Raw genomic sequence first — 22685 nt, forward strand, 5'->3', positions numbered from 1 at the left:
CATGGAATCATTCGTGAAGCAGTCGTGCTCTCATTTAATAGGCAATGAACAGACGTGAGATCAAAACAGATGGATCAACAGGCCTAAAATGTGATTGAACTCTCACAAAATGTTACCTTTGCTTTCAATCGGCAATGAACAGAATGGTCTCATCTGTACATATTTTCAGTATATAGCTCTGCCCCTCTTGCAGTACTGAATTCCAACCAAATCAAACGGGTTGAAGTGTCAGAGGAGTAAAGCGGAGTAAAGTGTAGTAAAGCGTGTCTGATGGAACAGAACACATTCACTCCTCCTGTAGCGTGAACGTGGCATAAACATCCCTCTTCTCCTCCTGTGAGGGCTCAAACCCCGCCTCTTTGGCGACGTCACCGACTTTCTCGGCAAACCCCACCTCCTGCTCCTTGGTAAGATCCAATAGGTACCTGAGACATATGGAGAGGACACAGTCACTGAACAGCCTCAAACACAGGAATAGTGGATAGGAAAAACCGTGACCTGTCAATAGCAGCAAATCACCCGTTGACAATTTTAAGTGTATATTCTTATGTTAATTGCAATTAAAAGTATGATATGCAATGAACCAATTATTGTGTGGGTGAATACAAACTGATTTGCAAACATGGTAAAATACAATGAGCATTGCACAATGAGTGAAATACAATAAGTAAATCCGTCTTTTCTAGAAGTCCCACATGTTGCCATGGCAACAGTCACAAGTATGACAGAAACTCACTTGGCCAGCTCCACCACGAGGGCGGCTTTGGGTGCAGCAATCTGTCTCAGTGTCGGGTTCAAATGGTGCACCATACTTCACAGTGAAGAAGAGGAATGAGGAAGAGAGAGAGAGAGATACAGGCTATGAAACTCACTGGCAGCAGAACCGTGGAACCACAGTAACCCTCACTGCTCGAGTGAGGATCCCAAGAAGGGATTGAGTTTCACATAATACACTGTTCCTCATTCCAGGTCATGGAGTTCACAACGGTAATAGGTTTTTATAAATACGCTTGTGTGATAATCGATGTTTTGAAATGAATAGGGAACGTTGCTGGAGTACCTGGCAGCACAGTAGATGCTGTTGAAAAAGTGGGAGTATTTCTGTTTCTCTGGCAGTTTGGAGAGAGAGTCCACGGGCAGGAAAGTCACTGACACCCCATTCAGGTGCATGAGTTCTGAAATTGTTTTATTGTATAAGATAAAATAAATATACATAATACAATAAATTGTATAGGATAAAATACATAGTGTAATAGTTGTATTGTATTTTACTGTGTCAGGTATATGGTATAATACTTTGCAGTCAACACCAAGTTTATAGGCTATATACTACAGCTTAGTGCAGCAGGACATAGTATACAACAGTGTTATTCAAGGCAATGTTCAGCATTGGGAGTTTTACCGTTGATTTGTGATTTGTGATGAGCCTCTGGTTGTGACACTGGCTCCAGTGCTACAAGTTCTTTCCCCTCCTCACTGCATGTCTGGGTAGGGGGAGTGCCCCCTCTACAGGACAAAGACTTGAACAGCGCCTGCACGTTCACATACGAGATATCCTGGGCTGTCTGTCAGCGATGGAGAGAACGTGGCATGAGAGGGAGGGGAAAATAATATCTCTAGCTAGGTTTCCATTCATTTGTCGAAAGATTTTCAAGCAAATATTTTAATATTCGATAGATATGCACGTTTTACCGGCAGAGGTGTGTTTCCATCAAACTGTCTTTTTGAGAATAAAAAACGGTGTAATGTTGCAGTGCACAATTTGCCACACAACTTTTAAATTGACCCAATAAAAAAAATAGAACTTTTTTTGTGTTTCCATCCCATTTTTAACTCTTTAAATGGTTTTACCACAAAAAGTATTGCGATAAACAGCAGATTAGCCCACTCTGGTCTGGAGAGACAATGCATTCTAGCCAACGGCTCGCAGATACAGTGCATGATGAGATTATGGATAAGAGAACAATCCCACTGGGCACACACTGGTTGAATCAACATCGTTTCCACGTCATTTCAACGAAATTACGTTGAACCAACGTGGAATACACGTTGAATTGACATCTGTGCCCAGTGGGATAATTCTCAATTGGCAGCCAAGCACTGATAATCATGTCACCAGAAAACAAATTAGGACACTTGATATTTAATTGTAAATGAGCATCAAGCTTTCAACTTGCACTGTCACCACCCTGTGAAGGTCATTATAACGTATTTCATTTGTAGACTTCTTTGCATGATTTTCCAAGTCCGAGTGGCAGGACCACACAACATAGCATCAAGTGACTGCAGTCTACCTCGGCATGACGTTTATCAACAACTGCGCCAAAAAGCGTTTCCACTGCCATTTGTCGCCAGATTTATTTCCCAAAATTGTCGACATCTAGGAAAGTTTGTTGACAATTTTCTGTTTCTATCAAGCCTGTCATGAGTTTTCTATCCGAAAGGTACTTTACGCATAAAAATGGTTAGATGAAAACATGGTTTTTCATAAAAAACCCATACATACAGCACCTGTCAAAAGTTGGGACACACCTACTCATTCAAGGTTTTTTCTTTATTTTTACTATTTTCTACATTGTAGAATAATAGTAAAGACATCAAAACTATGAAATAACACACATAGTTACACATATTACACTATGACACATATAGTTACACAAAACTATGACACATACTATAACACATATAGAATCATGTAGTAACCTAAAAAGTGTTAAACAAATCAAAATATATTTGAGATTTGAGATTCTTCAAAGTAGCCACCCTTTACCATGATGAGAGCTGTTCACACTCTTGGCATTCTCTCAACCAGCTTCATGAGGAATGCTTTTCCAACAGTCTTGAAGAAGTTCCCACATATGCTGAGCACTTGTTGGCTGCTTTTCCTTCACTCTGCGGTCCAACTCATCCCAAAGCATCTCAATTGGGTTGAGGTCGGGTGCTTGTGGAGGCCAGGTCATCTGATGCAGCACTCCATCACTCTCCTTCTTGGTCAAATAACCCTTACATAGCCTGGCGGTGTGTTGGGTCATTGTCCTGTTGAAAAACAATTGATAGTCCCAAAAAGCGCAAACCAGATGGTATGGCATTTCGCTGCAGAATGCAGTGGTAGTCATGCTGATTAAGTGTGCCTTGAATTCCAAATGAATCACAGACAGTGTCACCATCAAAGCACCCCCACACCATCACACCTCCTCCTCCATGCTTCACGGTGGGAACCACACATGCGGAGATCATCCGTTCACCTACTCTGCGTCTCACAATGACACGGCGGTTGGAACCAAAAATCTCCAATTTGGACTCATCAGACCAAAGGACAGATTTCCACCGGTCTAATGTCCATTGCTCATGTTTCTTGGCCCAAGCAAGTCTCTTTTTCTGATTGGTGTCCTTTAGTAGTGGTTTCATTGCAGCAATTTGACCATGAAGGCCTGATTCACGCAGTCTCCTCTGAACAGTTGATGTTGAGATGTGTGTGTCAACTGATTGGCTCAAACGCATTAAGAAGGAAAGAAATTCCACAAATTAACTTTTAACAAGGCACACCTGTTAATTGAAATGCATTCCAAGTAACTACCTCATGAAGCTGGTTGAGAGAATGCCAAGAATGTGCAAAGCTGTCATCAAGGCAAAGGGTGGCTACTTTGAAGAATCTCAAATATAAAATATATTTTGTTTTGTTTAACACTTTTTTGGTTATTACATAATTCCATATGTGTTATTTCATAGTTTTGATGTCTTCACTATTATTCTACAATGTAGACAATATTAAAAATAAAGAAAAAGCCTGGAATGAGTAGGTGTGTCCAAACTTTTGACTGGTACTGTACATACATACAGGATAAAGACATAAAGCTGAATTATTTATGAGATATAATATTTGGATATACGTCAGGCAAGATCTCCTCAATATCTACCATTTAACAATAAACACAATATTATTACAAGTTAATACAAATAATTGCAATGTTTAGACAATGTTATTACATGTTATTACCTTGACGTGTTGCCCATTCTGTTTCTGCAGCAGTTTCTCGTCATCTGTCTCGATGCCAAAGGAGAGGTAAGGACTGGACACAATGTCTCCCCAGTATCCCCTAATTGCCATTTTGTCACCCCTCTACACACACACACACACACACACACACACACACACACACACACACACACACACACACACACACACACACACACACACACACACACACACACACACACACACACACACACAAGGAAGAAGAGGGTAATGATACACCACCATTCTTTACCCCATTGACAAAATCGTCACAATGATAGTTTTACCAAAGAAACAATAACTTACATGACTGAATACCCGCGTAGAGAGTAAGCTCTCATTGGCCATTTGATAGATGCCCTCCCTCATCTCAAAGGCCACGCCCCGCTCCCTCCATAGTTTGTAGTGCTGTTTGTTGATGACACCACACTGATGGGAGGAAAGAGCGGGGAAAGGGAAAGAACATGAGGACTTTAATAGTCTGATTCACTGACAATCAGTGTGGTGTCAAAATCATCCCTTGATTGTGCTGCACTATGCCACATACCTAGCCTTGTCCCAAAATGTGCCAACTTCACTATCTTTGTCAAGCCATGTATGGGACCTGCAGGCTGACACATACATACCCCTTTCTGGTGTAGCTTCATGGTGAGGTCCCAGTCGAAGCAGCCCGCCCTGGAGTCATAGCGGGTGCCCAGGTGCTGCCGGACCCGGCCGTCCCAGGCCTTGGCTATTGATACATGGGCAGAACGTACAGATGGGGGAGGGTGGATCCATTGCTTGAATATCCTGTCCAAATCGTCGCGCTCCTTGAACTGTTAAAGTTAAATGGGATTTATGGATTATGGATAATTGAAGCATTGGAAACGGTGGAAGAACACTGGTTTATAAGCTCAACGGTCATTTATCAATATAAGATTACTCATATTCACTCTGTCCCCAAATTTATTGTGATGGTAGATATTTTTTTAAATTAGTTTCTCAATTTCCAAGAATTGAAATATGAACTCTGACAGATAGGTAGGCAGAAAGATGGACAGTTACTCACTCTGAGATGAGTGGTGTCCAGGCAGGGATTTGTGGGTGTTTCTAGTGTCTCAGTGACTGAGAGAGACAGTTGTGACGCCACGTGTCTCAGTGTCTCCTCTGTCTGACTGCGGACCTCACTGTTCCCAAACAACTCCAGGAAAACCTCCGTCTTTTCTGGGAATACAGACACAGTATAATAAGCACACAAAGTACAATAGGATTTAAAGCTTCCTTAACATACTTAACATACTACAAGGTCAGAATATATTGCAACATGCATCAGAAAATAATGTCGTTTTTGCATCCCATTAGTGGATATAAGACTACTTAGATTTTTCTATTGCACTTTCTATGGATAGTCTATGGATTATCGCTATAAGGACTAACCGTGAAGTCCCATGCTCTCCTGGGGTGTCAGAGCTAGAAAGAGGAGCAGCAGTTGACGAGCCACCACGTCCATACTATTCTCTATCACCCATATCTGCCAGGAAACAGAAACAGGTGATAGTTTATTTGGCATTTTTTGCTGGAGTACGAAAAAGATATCCATAGACTAAATATTGGAGCTGCAAATTCTGTCCGACCACTGGAGACATGAAAGACTGAAATCCCTTGGTTTGGGCACTCAAGAGGCACATGCCATTAACATAGCGCAGCGTCATTATGGTGTTATTGTGTTACTAACAGGGACAGTCAGACATTAAGGTTACACATGGTGTAACTCACATGAAGGGTATCTGTGTCTCTCAGACCAGCAATGGTCTTGAGTATGTGTCTTGGGTCACCACTGCCTACCAGTAAAACTTTTACCTCACCCTCCTGCCTCTCTGAGCCTGAGCAAGAGAGAGAGAGAGAGAGAGAGAGAGAGAGAGAGAGAGAGAGAGAGAGAGAGAGAGAGAGAGAGAGGGATGGGGAGAGAGAGAGGGGGGGGGGGGGGGAGAGACTTCACCATTAATATGACAAGGGGATTGATTTACATTGGGATTAAAATGCAGCAATTTGCAATATTGTGGCTTATTATTGTTGCAAACAGCTGGTAAGACACCATGGCATCCCTTACCCAAGCTCACTCACAGTCACTACCAATTCGACATCTGTTCCACATTAGTTCAACGTAATTTCATTGAAATGACCCGGAAACAATGTTGATTCAACCAGTGTGTGTCCAATTGTTTTGGGTAAGGGATTCATTTTGCACTGGTTAAAACCAAAAAATACAACATAACATCTCACTTTGCCAAATAAGATAAGCTTTGGAAGCTGCAGCACTAACGATAATACTTCATGTTATCTGATAATGCAGTTGACATAACATCTCCTGCAAGTATTTTTCTGTATGTATTAGCTATATTGTGGAATTTCTATTAAAAAAAAAGAACGACGTAGGAAGAACAAGGTCGAGGCACGTCATCCTCACCTCTGCGCAGGAGGTCAAGCGCAGGACTGAATCCCCACCAAGTTACACAGCCCGCGCCCTCCATAGTTCGTCCAGTGCTCATTCTGAAGACGACATGTTGTAACGTTACATGTTTTATTTCCACTGGGTAAGTTGTAATGTTTAATTTCCTTGTCGCGCATCAATATATAAACATGAAAACGCTTCCTCTGGTAGCTTGCCAAAGGGTTCAGCAGTAATTTAGTTGATCAAGTTTCAACCAAGCTTATTCCAAATAAATATCCGCATGCTGTTAACAAGACAATTATAGCAATTAGTTAGTCAGATAGATAGCTTACTAGCTAACTTGACTAGCTAACGTTACAGTAACTTTCTCAAGATGTCAGAATGACTTGACTGGCAATGTTGTTACCATGCATACAAACTCATGAGCGAAAAGAAATCATTTTCATCATGATGAATGGTGGAAAGGAAACACAAGTCAAATACAGTTATTTTGAATTTGATGCTTCTTAAATTAGCTAGTGTCGTGACATTTGGATAAACTCACCTCTCTTGTCAGCGCACTCTCAAGTCAAACCTTTTCAGTCTAGTTTATGTGTTGCTAAGCAACACTTTTTCAAACAATGAAGAGTAGCGCCCTCTATGTCCCTCTTGTGTAACTGCAGCATTTTCCATAGTGGAGAGCAGATGCATGAGACGAAACCCAACACTTTTTTGAAATTATAATTTATTTTGTATAGTTGAAGTCATTGAACAAAATCATTTCTAGGCAAAATAGGGAGCATTATTTAGCACATTGACATAGCACCTCACACTGAATTTTACTTTCTTACTAACATAAATATACTGCACAAAAATATAAACTCAGCATGCAACACATTCATCGATTTTACTGAGTTATAGTTCATATAAGGAAATTAGTCAATTCAAATAAATTCATTAGGCCCTAATCTATGGATTTCACATGACTGGGCAGAGGCCCACCATCAGAATGAGGCTTTCCCCACAAAAGGGCTTTATTACAGACATAAATACTCCTCAGTTTCATCAGTGGCTGGTCTCAGACTATCATGCAGGTGAAGAAACCGGATGTGGATGTCCTGGGCTGGCGTGGTTACACGGGGTCAGTTACACGTGAGCCCGGTTGGACGTACTGCCAAATTCTCTAAAACTATGTTGGAGGCGGTTTATGGTAGAGAAATGAACATTAAATTATCTGATAACAGCTCTGGTGGACATGTGTAACAAAACTGCACATTTTAGAGTGGTCTTTTATTGTCTCAGCACAAGGTGCACCTGTGTAATGATCATGCTGTTTAATCAGCTTATTGATATGCCACACCTGTCAGGTGGATGGATTATCTTGGCAAAGGAGAAATGCTCACTAACAGGGATGTAAACAAATTTGTGCAAAATATTTGAGAGAAATGCATATGTAAAATTTCTGGGATCTTTTATTTCAGCATATGAAACATGGGACCAACATTTTACATGTTGCGTTTATATTTTGGTTCAGTATAGTTGAAGTATCTTACGACCAACAAGCAAAACATTATGCAATCTTAATTCTAACTATAACAACTGCCACTAATTATGTTTTTAACTTTGGCCTACATGACAGTTCACAAAATCATTGTCAATTAGTCAAAAACCAATTGAATTCCTTCATCTGATTGTCTGTAGCCTATAAGGCCATATAACAAGGGTGCATATTTTAATTATTATTTTTAATTTTTTTACTTCTAGGCCTACATTTAGAAACCAACAGAGGGATGTTTTATAAAACAACTAAATAACATAGCTATAATCATTTCTGAACATTGAGACAAATGCAGGTAATTTTAAAAACATCCAATGGCGTCAGAGACACAAACACATGAACGCTCATGCTGCCATGCGTGCACATGCACACACACGTACAAACACACACACACACTTAACAAAAAAAGTATGCCAAAAAGAGATGACAGAAAAACAGACAGAGGCAAACATACAAAGAGGTCTTAATAACACTGACAAGACATATCAAAATGTTTTGCTTTCCTTGTGGATAGCATTAATGATCCAAGGATGTTGAGGGATCATTAACGAGGTGGGACCTTCAGAGCTGCATCCACCTCCTCCTCTGGGCAGAGGACATGCCATTGGGCAACTGGACGTCTGGGATTGGCCAACATTTCTGACCAATGTTTGAGACCCACTCCTGTGGCACCGTAACCCATGAAGGTCTTGCCGATTGCATCGTTGCTCCCAAGCTTGTCGTAGTCATACACCGTTATGACGACCTGCACTTTCTGAATAAGAAACACAGAAGATACATTGAAACACTTACTATACTTCCAGAATACTGACTGGGTACTCTGCAACTACATATGGTTTCATAAGGCAAAGATGCAATACCTGAATCTGCTCGAAGGGAATCTCAAAGCTGAAGCTCTCATTGAAGTAAGGGTTGAGTGTGTTCTTCTTGACAGTTGTCTTCTTTTTCTTGATCCGTTTCCCATTGTGCTGCAGAACAATCTTCACAAATGGATCTGAGGGGAAGGGTGGATGAGAAGGGAACAAGCCAATTTGTCAATGTTTTTTGGTAGACTTTGATCCGACAAAGCTGCATGCCGGACAGCTGGTAGACTCACGAGGGCCGATCTTTACACATATGTCATTGGATGAATCTGCGATCGTGCGAACTGAAAACGTTGCTGATACATTTGCGAGGCCGCACAACCTTAGAGGGATCGAGAAAAGAACACTATTTGCTGAGAGATTTAAAATCACCTGATAAGCCACCAACATCCATCTTCTTTAGGTTCTTGGCCTCCATGATGTTGATAGTGAGTTTGCCAGCAGTAGGTACGTAGCGCAAGGAGATGCAGACATCACCCAGTTTCTCTGCCTTAGAGATGCACACCGGAACAACATGGTGTTAAACCACCAGCCAGAAACGGATCAAATAAGGAGGAATCTATTACATTAGGTTGTAATCTATCCATCATGCAAATGTGGGGGTGACTGGATGGATGACCAAAGGATTAGTAATACACCATTACATCATACCTCTTCTTTTTCACTGTTCTCCAGGTCCCTCCAACATTGCATTGGTTGTCCCAGATCCACACTGTTCATGGGGATCTTTATCTCCCCAATCACATCATGCTTGGAGAAACGGTCAAAGTCGAAGACCTGCAACACCAGGATCTTCCCTCCCAACTCCGTGTACGGGATCTTGGAGGAAAGGCAGGGGCATTAGTCACAAGTGCATGTCTGGCCAACTGATGCTCCTCGATAGAGAGAGATTTATGTAATGCATTGTTGGCTCTTGCTTAGAGTTATTAAAAAACAGCATTGGTTAGTGCAGTTCTTAATATGTATATCAATGTATATGTATATCAATGTATATGTATATCAATGTATATGTATATCTATGTATATCAAAAACAGTTCAATGTAAAATAATAATTATACAATAAAACTTAACATGCCAACATATAAATACATATAACTAACAAATCCAGACAAACAAAGCAAACAAATGAAAACATGTATTGACAGGAGACAAGTAAAAATGCATTCTTAATTCTGCATTTTTAAAGTTGTTCGGGGATACCTTGACGGGCGGCAATCAGAGTACGAGAGACAAACTACGAAGGGGAGCACGGACATGGGCTCGACTTCTGCCCACGTGAACTCAGAGACCAACAAGTGATACATCATCAACAACCTGGAACACCAACACAAGCTGCTACAGAGACAGAAAACAAACAAACAGACCCAGACATGAGACAAACAAACAAAACCACAAGGCCAAGACACCACGTAAACCTTGAAGATGAAGGTCTCGTTGAAAACCGGGCACAGGTTCTTGCGCTGGACCTTAGTTTCATGCTTCTTCTTTTTGTCTGGGAGCAGGTAGACTTTTACATAGGGGTCTGAGGTACCCCCCATATCCATGGCAGCCAGATCCTGAGCCTGGAGGATACCCACTATAAGCTTTGGAGAGAGAAGACCAAGAGGATGAGTCAGGAGGATCAGGTGAAGATTAAATCGATTAAAGGTTCAAGACATTTCTCCCCGAAAGTCTCAATTTCAGACATGGTTGATATTAACACATTATTGAATATATATAAAGTACCAGTCAAAAGTTTGGACCCACCTACTCATTCCAGGGTTTTTCTTTATTTTTTACTCTTTTCTACATTGTAGAATAATAGTGAAGACATCAACACTTTGAAATAACCTATGGAATCATGTAGGAACCAAAAAAGTGTTAAACAAATCAAAATATATTTTATATTTGAGATTCTTCACATGTGAAGATCATCTGTTCACCAACTCTGCGTCTCACAAAGACACGGCGGTTGGAACCAAAAATATCAAATTTAGACTCATCAGACCAAAAGACAGATTTCCTCTGGTCTAATGTTCATTGGTCGTGTTTCTTGGCCCAAGCAAGTCTCTTCTTATTATTGGTATCCTTTAGTAGTGATTTCTTTGCAGCAATTCGACCATGAAGGCCTGATTCACACAGTGTCCTCTGAACAGTTGATTTTGAGATGTTTCTGTTACTTGAACTCTGTGAAACATTTATTTTGGCTGCAATTTCTGAAGCTGGTAACTCTAATGAACTTATCCTCTGCAGAAGAGGTAACTCTGAATCTTCCTTTCCTGTGGCGGTCCTCATGAGAGCCAGTTTCATCATAGTGCTTGATAGTTTTTGCGACTGCACTGAAAGAAACGTTCAAAGTTCTTGAAATTCATGTCTTGAAGAAATTATGGACTTTCGTTTCTCTTTGCTTATTTGAGCTGTTCTTGCCATAATATGGATTTGGTCTTTTACCAAATAGGGCTAGCTTCTGTATACCACCCCTACCTTGTCACAAAACAACTGATTGGCTCAAACACATTAAGAAGGAAAGAAATTCCACAAATTAACTTTAAACAAGGCACACCTGTTAATTGAAATGCATTCCAGGTGACTACCTCATGAAGCTGTCATCAAGGCTACTTTGTGGCTACTTTGAAGAATCTCAAATGTAAAATATATTTTTATTTGTTTAACACCTTTTTGGTTAATACATGATTCCATATGTGTGAGAGACGCAGAGTTGGTGAACGGATGATCTCCACATGTGTGGTTCCCACCGTGAAGCATGGAGGAGCAGGAGGTGTGATGGTGCTTTGCTGGTGACACTGTCTGTGATTTATATAGAATTCAAGGCACACTTAACCAGCATGGCTACCACAGCATTCTGCAGCGATACGCCATCCCATCTGGTTTGCGCTTAGTGGGACTATTATTTATTTTTCAACAGGACAATGACCCAACACACCTCCAGGCTGTTTAAGGGCTATTTGACCAAGAAGGAGAGTGATGGAGTGCTGCATCAGATGACCTGGCCTCCACAATCACCCGACCTCAACCCAATTGAGATGGTTTGGGATGAGTTGGACCGCAGAGTGAAGGAAAAGCAGCCAACAAGTGCTCAGCATATGTGGAAACTCCTTCAAGACTGTTGGAAAAACAATCCTCATGAAGCTGGTTGAGAGAATGCCAAGAGTGTGAACAGCTGTCATCAAGGCAAAGAGTGGCTACCTTGAAGAATCTCAAATATAAAGTATATTTTGATTTGTTTAACACTTTTTAGGTTACTACATGATTTCGTATGTTATTTCATAGTTTTGATGTCTTCACTATTATTCTACAATGTCAAAATAAAGAAAAACCCAGGAATCAGTAGGTGTGACCAAACTTTTGAGTGGTACTGTATATATAATCAGGGTTGGGTAGGTTACTTTCTAAATGTAATCCTTTACAGTTATTAGTTACCTGTCAAAAATTGTAATCAGTAACGTATCTTTTGGGTTACCCAAAGTCAGTGACGTAATCTGAGTACCTTCCGTTCCTTTTACATTACTTTCCCTTTAAGAGGCATTAGAAGAAGACAAACATGTATGTTACCAATTGAACGACATCTATTGCAGGATAAATCAATGTTAAAGTTTACATAGCTGGCCATAAATGGATGTTAAATTCTAATTTATGGGTTGGATACGACGGCTTCTTCTAACCCATCGCTTTCTACTACATTTAATAATACGGTAAAATGATATCTTTACATTAAAAACCAAAGTCTATCAGAATTCCAGTCATTCCAATATACATTATACCCCTTGATCTTCAAGAATAGGACTTATGGAAGTATAGGTTAGCCAAATGATGTTATCAGCATGACCTCAAAACTAAGGACTTATTAGCCAGCCCTACTCTGTTGTTTATGATTTTGTTGTCATGGAGGACAGATTGGGCTCATTGATTCAAGTTGAAAATTAAATGCTGTGCTCATGGAATGGCATGCTATTTACATGTGAAGAATGAATGCCATATGCTGCATTTTCTATAGGCCTAGGGTTTATCTTTTTGTTGGTGACATTTTGATATCTTGATAATATGCAGCTGTTTAAAGGGCAAATCCACAGATGAAACAATACTGTCGCCCCGCCTCTGTTTTGGTAAAAAGCTGAGGGATGGGCCTGGAGAAATGTAACCACTCTCAGATTAATAGACAGAGCTATGGATTCAAGGATTGACCATCCATGATATAAAAAGTATTGTTTTAACCATGTAATGAGGCTACACAGTGCTGTTTTACATTCACAATGTTAACAAACATTGGAATAAAACAAGTTAATATTTTGGGTTCTCATGGAGTGTGACAGCTAAACTAAACTCATGAGGCATTTATAAGTTATATTCTTCAAGAATCAATGGAGATATAAATTATATAAATATAAGTCCAAAAATGGATGTAGCAAATACAGATGGCCCATTTAAGTCTATCAAAAGTGTGCGAGTCTGTGTGTCCATTAGGCCTATGGATATATTTTTTTAGCAGCATAAATTAGATTAAGCAATAAAAGCCCCACTTTTATTTCATAGGCTGGGATCCGCACTATGCAGCTGTTGCAAGAACACATTTGTCACTGGCTGTCCACTAGTTTCAAAAACAATGATTGATAGGCAGCTTAAACTTCTTGAATTCAACCATTATTGGGTTCAAATACACATTTAGATTTGTGAACAGCAAGGTGAAACAAAATTTAATTTGCGCCTTTTTTCAATGCTGATTTGAATGTCATTGAGAAAACGGAAAAGTGTCAAAGATTTATTTTCCGCAAACATCCTTTCTGAATTTAAAAGTACTCCTCTAAGTAATCATCTAGTTTTTCAAAAGTATCTGTAATCTGATTACAATTTTTTGTCTGATAACGTATTAGTTACTGTTTTTTGTAATCCCTTAAATTGTAATCCGCACCCCCCTCCTCCATTTGTTTTGTACACTGCTGCTACTCGCTGTTTATTATCTATGCATAGTCACTTCACCCCTACCTACATGTACAAATTACCTCAACTAACCTGTACCCCGCACACTGACCCGGTACCGGTACCCCCTGCATTTAGCGTCATTATTGTTATTTTATTGTGCTACTTTGTATTATTTTTTACTTTAGTTTATTTGGTAAATATTTTCTTAACAGTTCTTGACCTACACTGTTGGTTAAGGGCTTGTAAGTAAGCATTTCACGGTAAGGTCTACACTTGTATTTGACGCATGTGACAAATAAAGTTTGATTTGATTTGATGTAACAGATTACATGTAATCCGTTACTCCCCAACCCTGAATATAATATACACACACTACATGGCCAAAAGTATGTGGTCACCTGCTCAATCATGGGCATTAATATGGAGTTTGTCCCTCCTTTGCTGCTACAACAGCCTCCACTCTTCTGGGAAGGCTTTCTACTAGATGTTGGATCATTGCTGCAGGGACTTGCTTCCATTCAGCCTCGAGAGTATTAGTGAGGTCGGGCACTGATGTTGGGCGATTAGGCCTGGCTCGCAGTCACCGTTCCAATTCACCTAAAAGGTGTTTGATGGGGTTGAGGTCAGGGCTCTACAGGCCAGTCAAGTTCTTCCACACCGATCTCGACAAACCATTTCTGTATGGTCCTCGCTTTGTGCACGGGGGCATTGTCATGCTGAAACAGGAAAAGGCCTTCCCCAAACTGTTGCCACATAGTTGGAAGAACAGAATCATCTAGAATGTCATTGCATGCTGTAGCGTTAAGATTTCCCTTCACTGGAACTAAGGGGCCTAGCCTGAACCATGAAAAACATCCCCAAACCATTATTCCTCCTCTACCAAGCTTTACAGTTGGCACTATGCATTCGGACAGGCAGTGATCTCCTGGCATCCGCCAAACCCAGATTAGTCCATCAGACTGCCAGATGGTGAAGCGTGGTTCATCACTCCAGAGAACACGTTTCCACTGCTCCAGAGTCCAATAGCGACGAGCTTTACACCACTCCAGCCAACGCTTGGCATTGTGCATGGTGATCTTTTGCAGCTGATCGGCCATGGAAAGCCATTTCATGAAGCCCCTGACAAACAGTTATTGTGCTCACGTTGCTTTCAGAGGCAGTTTGGAACTCGGTAGTGAGTGTTGCAACCGAGGACAGACGATTTTTACGCACTCGCGTTTCAGCCCACGTCGGATCCCGTTCTGTGAGCTTGTGTGGCCTACCACTTCGCAGCTGTGCCGTTGTTGCTCCTAGACATTTCCACTTCACAATAACAGCACTTATAGTTGATTGGGGCAGCTCTAGCAGGGCAGAAATTTGACAAACTGACTTGTTGGAAAGGTGGCATCATATGACAGTACCACGTTGAAAGTCACTGAGCTCTTCAGTAAGGCCATTCTACAGCCAATGTTTGTCTATGGAGATTGCAAGTGTATAGGCTGAAATTGTCGAATCCACTAATTTGAAGTGATGTCCACATACTTAACTAATGTTGTCACACACCAGTTAGGCTAGTATTTTGCTGTTTTACATCTTTGCTAAGTGTATGTACTGATTGTAAGTTGCTCTGGAGAATAGCATCTGCTTCAGTAAATAACAGAATTGCAACAAATGTGCTGTGCTGTCATAAATAAGGCACTGTGTTTTGCGCAGTCATGAGACATAGCAAGACTGTCCAGAAATGGGAATTACACAAAAAATGTAAGCAATTGTCTGAGGATGGTGCTGGAACATCTGAGAAAAAAAGAAAAGGGGACTGTTTGATGAAAAAGCTTTAAATAAGGTTAAAATCCAGGCCATGTGACATGATTGCGCAAAACACAGGGCGCTAGTCATACAGTATTAGTACAGGGGCCTCTTTTGACAAAGTATCGTACCATACAACAAAAGAACTTGGCACTACCTGGGCATCTGTGAAGTTGTAGTCCAAGGAGAACTCCAGTTTTCCCAGCTTCTCCTGCTCCTTCTCCTCTCCTTCCCCTTCTTTCTTATCCCCTTCTTCCTGAATAATAGAGCGCAGACACATCTTTTCTGTTTTTGTTTGATACTGCACGGCACTGTCTATATTCCTCACATTCATGGGAAATGTGTGTATTTCATCTCTTCCCCGCCATCTTTCCCCTGTATCCATCTCACCTTATCGCCACCCTCTCCTCCCCCTTCGTTGTCTGCCTTCCTCCGGCGGCCAGCCTTCCTCTCCCTCACTTTCTTTGTTTTTTTCTTTTTCCCAAAGCATTTTTTGAAGAGGCAGAAGGTGCAGCATCCTACCAGCACCAGCACCACTACAACGATGGCCCCAACTGCCCACATAGGGACTACAGAAGAAAGAGGCAACACAATTAACATCTAATGACATACTGTCTATCTTAACATATGAGAAACTATACCAAGATACTTGAAACAGGGAGGGAAGCGGAACATATACCAGGACAAGTTGGAAGTCTATTCTTTCACCCTGACGTGCTCAATGTTGACTAGTGGATCACATCTGAACAAGGGACGAGGTTTGTTAACGACAGCGAAAAACAAATCTGAAAGGAAAACAATAACAGACATGATTGCTATCGACTTCGATGGGGTTCTAATGTCACAATGTACACAGGGGAAGGGAGGCTGTACCAATATACAGTTGCGGTCCAAATATTTGTTGCACCGTTGCACGATTCACTATTCCTTCTCAAATAAGTTGAAATTGAGAAGAACAAAAACGTTGGTGTATTTGTTTGATTTACATCTGCGCAGGACCAACATCAAAACTGACATATTGACTTTTATCTACAAGGTAAAAAAAAAATATCCCGGGCTAAATTATGAAAAATTCTAAATAATTTGATTGGAGGCAAGTCATTCTTGTTTACGGTGTAATTTATGTCACCTGTGGTAAGTTGTAGGTGCCTACAGGGTAACAATAGTCATTCAACCAGTTTTGAAAGACTATCTTCTCCATTGCACTCCATTATAAAGTGCAGAGGTGCCAATAGATTTGTCCGCAACTGTAGGTATATGCAAAGGAAATGCACATGGAGAATGAAAACGTTATTACTTCTGTGAATAATTCCTGTGAGAAAAGAGGAATGATATGATCAAATGAAGATGATGAAGTGACATTGTGGATTCCGTGTCCCATTCCATAGTTCTAACATCTGTCATGGCTTATATGTACGGTCCTATAACTCTTATTCTATTTTTGTCACCAACTCTCACTCAGTCCCTCCACCCCAAAAAAATCCATGAGAGAATTAAATTGCCACATCAGGATCAGGACCCAAGCAGATTTCAACCTTCCACGATAGCTACAGAGATGACATAAACGTTAGGAAAACAGCGTCTGTGTAGTCCTCAGTCTTGTCCAATTCCATCTACATGCCAGGAACTACTTACGTGGCAGATGGCCAATCTCATTCATGAACTTGTTCTTCATGTGGTCATAGTTGTGGTGGCCGGGGTGGTGTGCTGGAGGGACGTGGGCAGCTGGCTCCTCTACTTGTTCTGGCTCTTTTTCATGTTCAGGTTCTGGTTCTGCCGGCTCCACAGCCCGACGGGCCCGGAACTGCACACTGGCCATCCTCATTCCAGCTGATAAATAGCAGGTACAGGGCAAGGACGCATAGGATTAGTTGGCCCCAAACAAATTCTAGGCAATGTTGACACAGATACTGATGATTGATAGAATAAGATAATCCGTTGTCTCATGTATTCATATCATCATATGGGTAGTTCAGAACATTCAGGTTTCTAGTTGCAGTGTGTGAATTCAAGTAGGCTAAACGTGTATGTATTATCCAAAAGTGTCACCTCCTTCAGAGAGCACCGGACAATAAACCAGATGCTCAACAAGGCTGACCTTAATCCCTCTTCCTCTCATCTCATCCCTCCCCATAACCCACCATGTCGCCCCCCCCCCCTCATTCCCCTTCACTCCCTCTCTCGCCATATCTATCTATCTATCCCTCTATCGCTCTCTCTCTGCTAACACATAACTGGATTACTACAGTATTAATCCAAAATCCCAGACCCCCGAAGCTTAACTAAGAGGTGGTTTACCCCCTCCCATTCCCCGCCCTCCCAAGCCCCAGTCCCAGCATCTCCTACCCTCTCTCTCATAACTGGCACTGGTTTCAGGGGTAGTGGGTCTATGTCTAGTAATTTCAGAGGATCACTTCCAATGGAATGTACTGTGAAGGGAAATGTCAATCACAAGCTTTACATCACATTTCCTTGGCTTGTCCATCCTCCTTCCTTACAATTCTGCCTATTTCTAGACCATCTTTGAAATGCAGTAGATGCATCTAGTGCTTCCCCATGAATACACATGATCATGGGAATTTGAGGAAGATAAAAGAGATTTTAAGATGATACAGCTGTACAGCTAATGGTGATTACTTCATGAAAGCATAGTAAAAATTAAACATGAAGCGATTTTCAGAGAGAGTATGAAGAGTAGGAAAATAGGTGATGAACTGAATGCATGTGTAAGACATATTTTCAGGTTTAATTATGTGTTTTCATATCTCTGCTCTGCACCTCACCCATTATAGATGTGACATATTCACTACATGATCAAAAGTATGTGGACACCTGCTCGCCGAACATCTCATTCCAAAATCATGGGTATTAATATGGAGTTGGTCCCCCCCCTTCCTCCACCAAACTTTACAGTTGGCACTATGCATTAAGGCAGATAGCGTTCTCCTGGCATCTGCCAAACCAAGATTCGTCCGTCGGATTACACTTTGTCCGTCGGACTGCACTCGTTTCCACTGCTCCAAAGTCCAATCTAAGGCTTGTGTGCGGTTGCTTGGCCATGGAAACCCATTTCATGAAGCTCCCGATGAACACTTATGCTGACATTGCTTTCAGAAGCAGTTTGGAACTCAGTAGTGAGTGTTAGAAAATATAATAAAATGTTATTTGTCACATGCGCCGAATACAACAGGTGTAGACCTTACAGTGAAATGCTTAGTTGCAAGCCCTTAGCCAACAATGCAGTTTAAGAAAAATAAGTGTTAAGCAAAAAATGTAAAATAAAAGTAACAAATAATTAGAGAGCAGCAGTAAAATAACAATAGCGAGGCTATATACAGGGGGTACCGGTACAGTGTCAAATGTGCGCCGGTTAGTCGAGGTAATATGTACATGTAGGTTGAGTTAAAGTGACTATGCATAGATAATAAACAGAGAGTAGCAGCAGCGTAAAAGGGGGGGAGGGGATGGCAATGCAAATAGTCTGGGTAGCCATTTGATTAGCTGTTCAGGAGTCTTATGGCTGAGCAGTTGCCATACCAGGCAGTGATGCAACCAGTCAGGATGCTCTCGATGGTGCAGCTGTAGAACTTTTGGGGGATCTGAGGACCCATGCCAAATCTTTTCAGTCTCCTGAGGGGGAATAGGCTGTGTCGTGCCCTCTTCACGACTGTCTTGGTGTGTTTGGACCATGATAGTTTGTTGGTGACACCTAGGAACTTGAAGCTCTCAACCTGCTCCACTACAGCTCGTCGATGAGAATGTGGGCGTGCTCGGTCCTCCTTTTCCTGTAGTCCACAATCATCTCCTTTGTCTTGATCACGTTGAAGGAGAGGTTGTTTTCCTGGCACCACACGGCCAGGTCTCTAACCTCCACCCTATAGGCTATAGGTCTCATCGTTGTCGGTGATCAGGTCTACTACTGTTGTGTCATTGGCAAACTTAATGATGGTGTTGGAGTCGTGCCTGACCGTGCAGTCATGAGTGAACAGGGAGTACAGGAGGGGACTGAGCACACATCCCTGAGGGGCCCCGGTGTTGAGGATCAGCGTGGCGGATGTGTTGTTACCTGAAAAACTCCCCAGTCCTTAACGATTACAAGCATACCCATAACATGATGCAGCAACCACTATGATTGAAAATATGGAGTGTTCAGTAATGTGCTGTACTGGATTTGCCACAAACATAACACTTTGTATTCAGGACAAAAATGTAATTGCTTTGCCACATTTTTTGCAGTATTACTTCAGCATTTTGTTGCAAACAGGATGCATGTTTTGGAATATTTTATACTTAACAGGACTTCTTTTCACTCTTTCAATTAGGTTAGTATTGTGGAGTAACTACAATGTTGTAGTTACTACTTAGTTTTTTCATATCACAGCCATTAAACTCTGTAACTGTTTTAAGGTCGCCAATGGACTCAAGTTGAAATCCCTGAGTGGTTGCCTTCCTTTCCGTCAACTGAGTTAGGAAGGAGGCCTGTATCTTTGTAGTGACTGGGTGTATTGATACACCATCCAAAGTGTAATGAATAACTTCACCATGCTTAAATCAATATTCAATGTCAGATTTTTTTTTTTACCCATCTACTGCTAGTTGCCCTTCTTTGAGAGGCATTTGCAACCTCCCTGGTCTTTGTGGTTGAATCTGTGTTTAAAATTCCTTGAGGGACCTTACAGATAATTGTATGAATGGGGTACAGGCATTAAGTAGTCATTCAAAAATCATATTAGACACTATTATTTCACTCAGAGTGAGTCCATGCAACTTATTATATTTGTTTTATAAAAAAATGTATTTCACATTTATTTAACCAGGTAGGCTAGTTGAGAACAAGTTCTCATTTGCAACTGCGACCTGGCCATGATAAAGCAGGACCTTGAGTGTGGCTGAGGTGCACCCATGACCAGCTCTGAAACCAGATTGCATAGCGGAGAAGGTACGGTGGGATTCGAAATGGTCGGTAATCTGTTATTTAACTTGGCTTTCGAAGACCTTAGAAAGACAGGGTAGGATAGATATAGGTCTGTAGCAGTTTGGGTCTAGAGTGTCACCCCCTTTGAAGAGGGGGATGACCGCAGCAGCTTTCCAATCTTTGGGAATCTCAAGACGATATGAAAGAGAGGTTGAACAGGCTAGTAATAGGAGTTGCAACAATTTCGGCAGATCATTTTAGAAAGAGAGGGTGCAGATTGTCTAGCCCGGCTGATTTGTAGGGGTCCAGATTTTGCAGCTCTTTCAGAACATCAGCTATCTGGATTTGGGTGAAGGAGAAATGGTGGGTGCTGTGGAGGGTGCCGGGCAGTTGACCAGGGTAGGGGTAGCCAGGTGGAAAGCATGGCCGGCCGTAGAGAAATGCGTAGAGAATATGACTTGTGAATCAGATGTTTACTCCAGAACTTATTTAGGCTTGCTCTAACAAAGGGGTTGAATTCTTATTGACTCAAGACCTTTCAGCTTTTCTATTGTAATTGATTTGTGAACATTTCTTAAAATATAATTCCATTTAAAAATTATGGGGTATTGTGTGTCGGCCAGTGACAAAATATCTCAATTTAATTATTTTTAAATTCAGGCTGTAACACAACAAAGTGTGAAAAAAGTCAAGGGGGTGTGAATACTTTCTGAAGGCAAACATTTTACTATCTACATTGAAATAAGGTAAAAAATAAAATGTCTAATCAAATATGGAATTAATCTTCTTTTCAACCACCCCAATATATTATACACTGAGTGTACGAAACATTAGGAACACCTGCTCTTTCCACGACAGACTGACCAGATGAATCCAGGTGAAAGCGATGATCCCTTATTGATGTCACTTGTTAAATTCACTTCAATCAGTGTAGATGAAGGGGCGGAGACAGGTTAAAGAAGGATTTTTAAGCCTTAAAATAAATATATATATATATATATATATGTTTCTGCGGGGAATTTTCGACATCATTTTAAAAGCATACATAGTTATGATTTTTATGTTGAAATTAGATTGATGAAACAACCTGTTAGTCTTGTTAAGTCATTGTAGTTAAGTTCAAGTTTTACTCAAATGTCAGTGTTTACAACGCTGGTTGAAAAGAGATGAGAACAGTACTGATGACTTTTTGCGAATCCATGTTGGTTCCACGTCACAATAGGTTGACAAATGGCTATGAAACAACATTGATTCAATAAGTGTGTTCCCAGTGGGAAAAGCAATTCTCATCTATGCAACTGTTAACAATTCTTACTTAGTAAGCTTCAAGAAATTTCAGATGATGATTATGAAATGAAATCGCATTGGGCTTACCTGTTAATATTTTCCTCTTTTCCCCCTCTGTCTTTTATATCATCAATTTGGAATAAACCACTTTTGTGTCAAAATGGCCCTTGGGAACCCTCACACACCCATCGTTCCTTCCTTCGTGAATATTCCAGTGACTATTATGCCTGTCAGCTTGTCCCCCGCCCCCCCCCCCCCCCCCCCCCCCCCCCTTCTAAGCTAAAGCGCTGTCAAATCACTAAAGCAGCCCTTGACGTTAATCTCACTCTCCCCCACCCTCCCTATAGGAGTATGTCAACAACACATCTGTTGATCCATCTTTTGGTTTAAATTGAAATTCCATAAGAGCAACAGTCGTAGCCTTTTATTTAACTTCCCTCACTTTGTAGGGTGATCAAACGCATTGATCAGTCTGTGGTTCTCGCCGTGAGAGTGGAAAAGTGCCCGTTCGATCATTAGATTGAAGTGGTGGTTTTGTTGATCCATCAAAACTGAGATTGAAGTGCATCCCTCATCTCCCTCCACTAATCCTCAGGACATGGCTATCCTCTCAGTCAATCATCTATCTGGGGAGTACTTTCATTGAGAGTGGATAGTCCATCCTGTTCAACCATTTTAGAGTACCGAAAACACTCATTCAAAGGAATCTGACAATGAGTGAAAATCGTAAAATAAGAAACCATACAAATGTTTATTTTCTCCCCCTCTGAATCTGCAATGTTGGAGCACCAATGGAAAAAAATGAAATGGGGAACATTCTAATTTAGGAGTTTGACTCAAAATGATTCATTCGATTCTTACCATCCATTAGATGTACAGTATGTGATCATGAAAACAAATATTGTAAAAATGAATACATATTTCCAACTTCATC

At 41.0% G+C, this 22685-nt stretch overlaps 2 protein-coding genes across 5 annotated transcripts; both read right to left on the reverse strand.

The window, feature by feature from the left end:
* Nucleotides 1–7: 7 nt before the first annotated feature.
* Nucleotides 8–7053, reverse strand: LOC129855462 (dynein axonemal assembly factor 3-like). 3 transcript variants are annotated; one of them, XM_055923155.1, is made up of 12 exons: nt 6991–7053; nt 6461–6544; nt 5771–5882; nt 5432–5525; nt 5064–5218; nt 4642–4830; nt 4322–4444; nt 3998–4120; nt 1403–1565; nt 1061–1175; nt 737–811; nt 8–425 (listed from the first exon to the last, which is right to left on the reverse strand). In XM_055923155.1, the coding sequence occupies exons 2-12, from the start codon at nt 6541–6543 to the stop codon at nt 287–289; spliced, it is 1371 nt and encodes a 456-aa protein (XP_055779130.1). In that variant the 5' UTR covers nt 6544; nt 6991–7053; the 3' UTR covers nt 8–286. The 3 variants fall into 3 exon arrangements, with proteins under 3 accessions (XP_055779130.1, XP_055779141.1, XP_055779120.1); XM_055923166.1 differs by lacking the exon at nt 6991–7053 and having other exon boundaries at nt 5771–5877; nt 6462–6688; XM_055923145.1 differs by lacking the exon at nt 6991–7053 and having other exon boundaries at nt 6461–6687.
* A 120-nt stretch (nt 7054–7173) lies between these two features.
* On the reverse strand, nt 7174–21958 carry syt5b (synaptotagmin Vb). 2 transcript variants are annotated; one of them, XM_055923177.1, is made up of 9 exons: nt 21839–21958; nt 17185–17379; nt 15940–16118; nt 15707–15805; nt 10263–10430; nt 9498–9665; nt 9219–9336; nt 8844–8977; nt 7174–8737 (listed from the first exon to the last, which is right to left on the reverse strand). In XM_055923177.1, the coding sequence occupies exons 2-9, from the start codon at nt 17372–17374 to the stop codon at nt 8528–8530; spliced, it is 1266 nt and encodes a 421-aa protein (XP_055779152.1). In that variant the 5' UTR covers nt 17375–17379; nt 21839–21958; the 3' UTR covers nt 7174–8527. The 2 variants fall into 2 exon arrangements, with proteins under 2 accessions (XP_055779152.1, XP_055779162.1); XM_055923187.1 differs by lacking the exon at nt 21839–21958 and having other exon boundaries at nt 17185–17562.
* Nucleotides 21959–22685: the final 727 nt, after the last annotated feature.

The sequence above is a fragment of the Salvelinus fontinalis genome, chromosome 1 (assembly GCF_029448725.1).
Source record: "Salvelinus fontinalis isolate EN_2023a chromosome 1, ASM2944872v1, whole genome shotgun sequence".
NCBI classification, from domain to species: Eukaryota; Metazoa; Chordata; class Actinopteri; order Salmoniformes; family Salmonidae; genus Salvelinus; species Salvelinus fontinalis.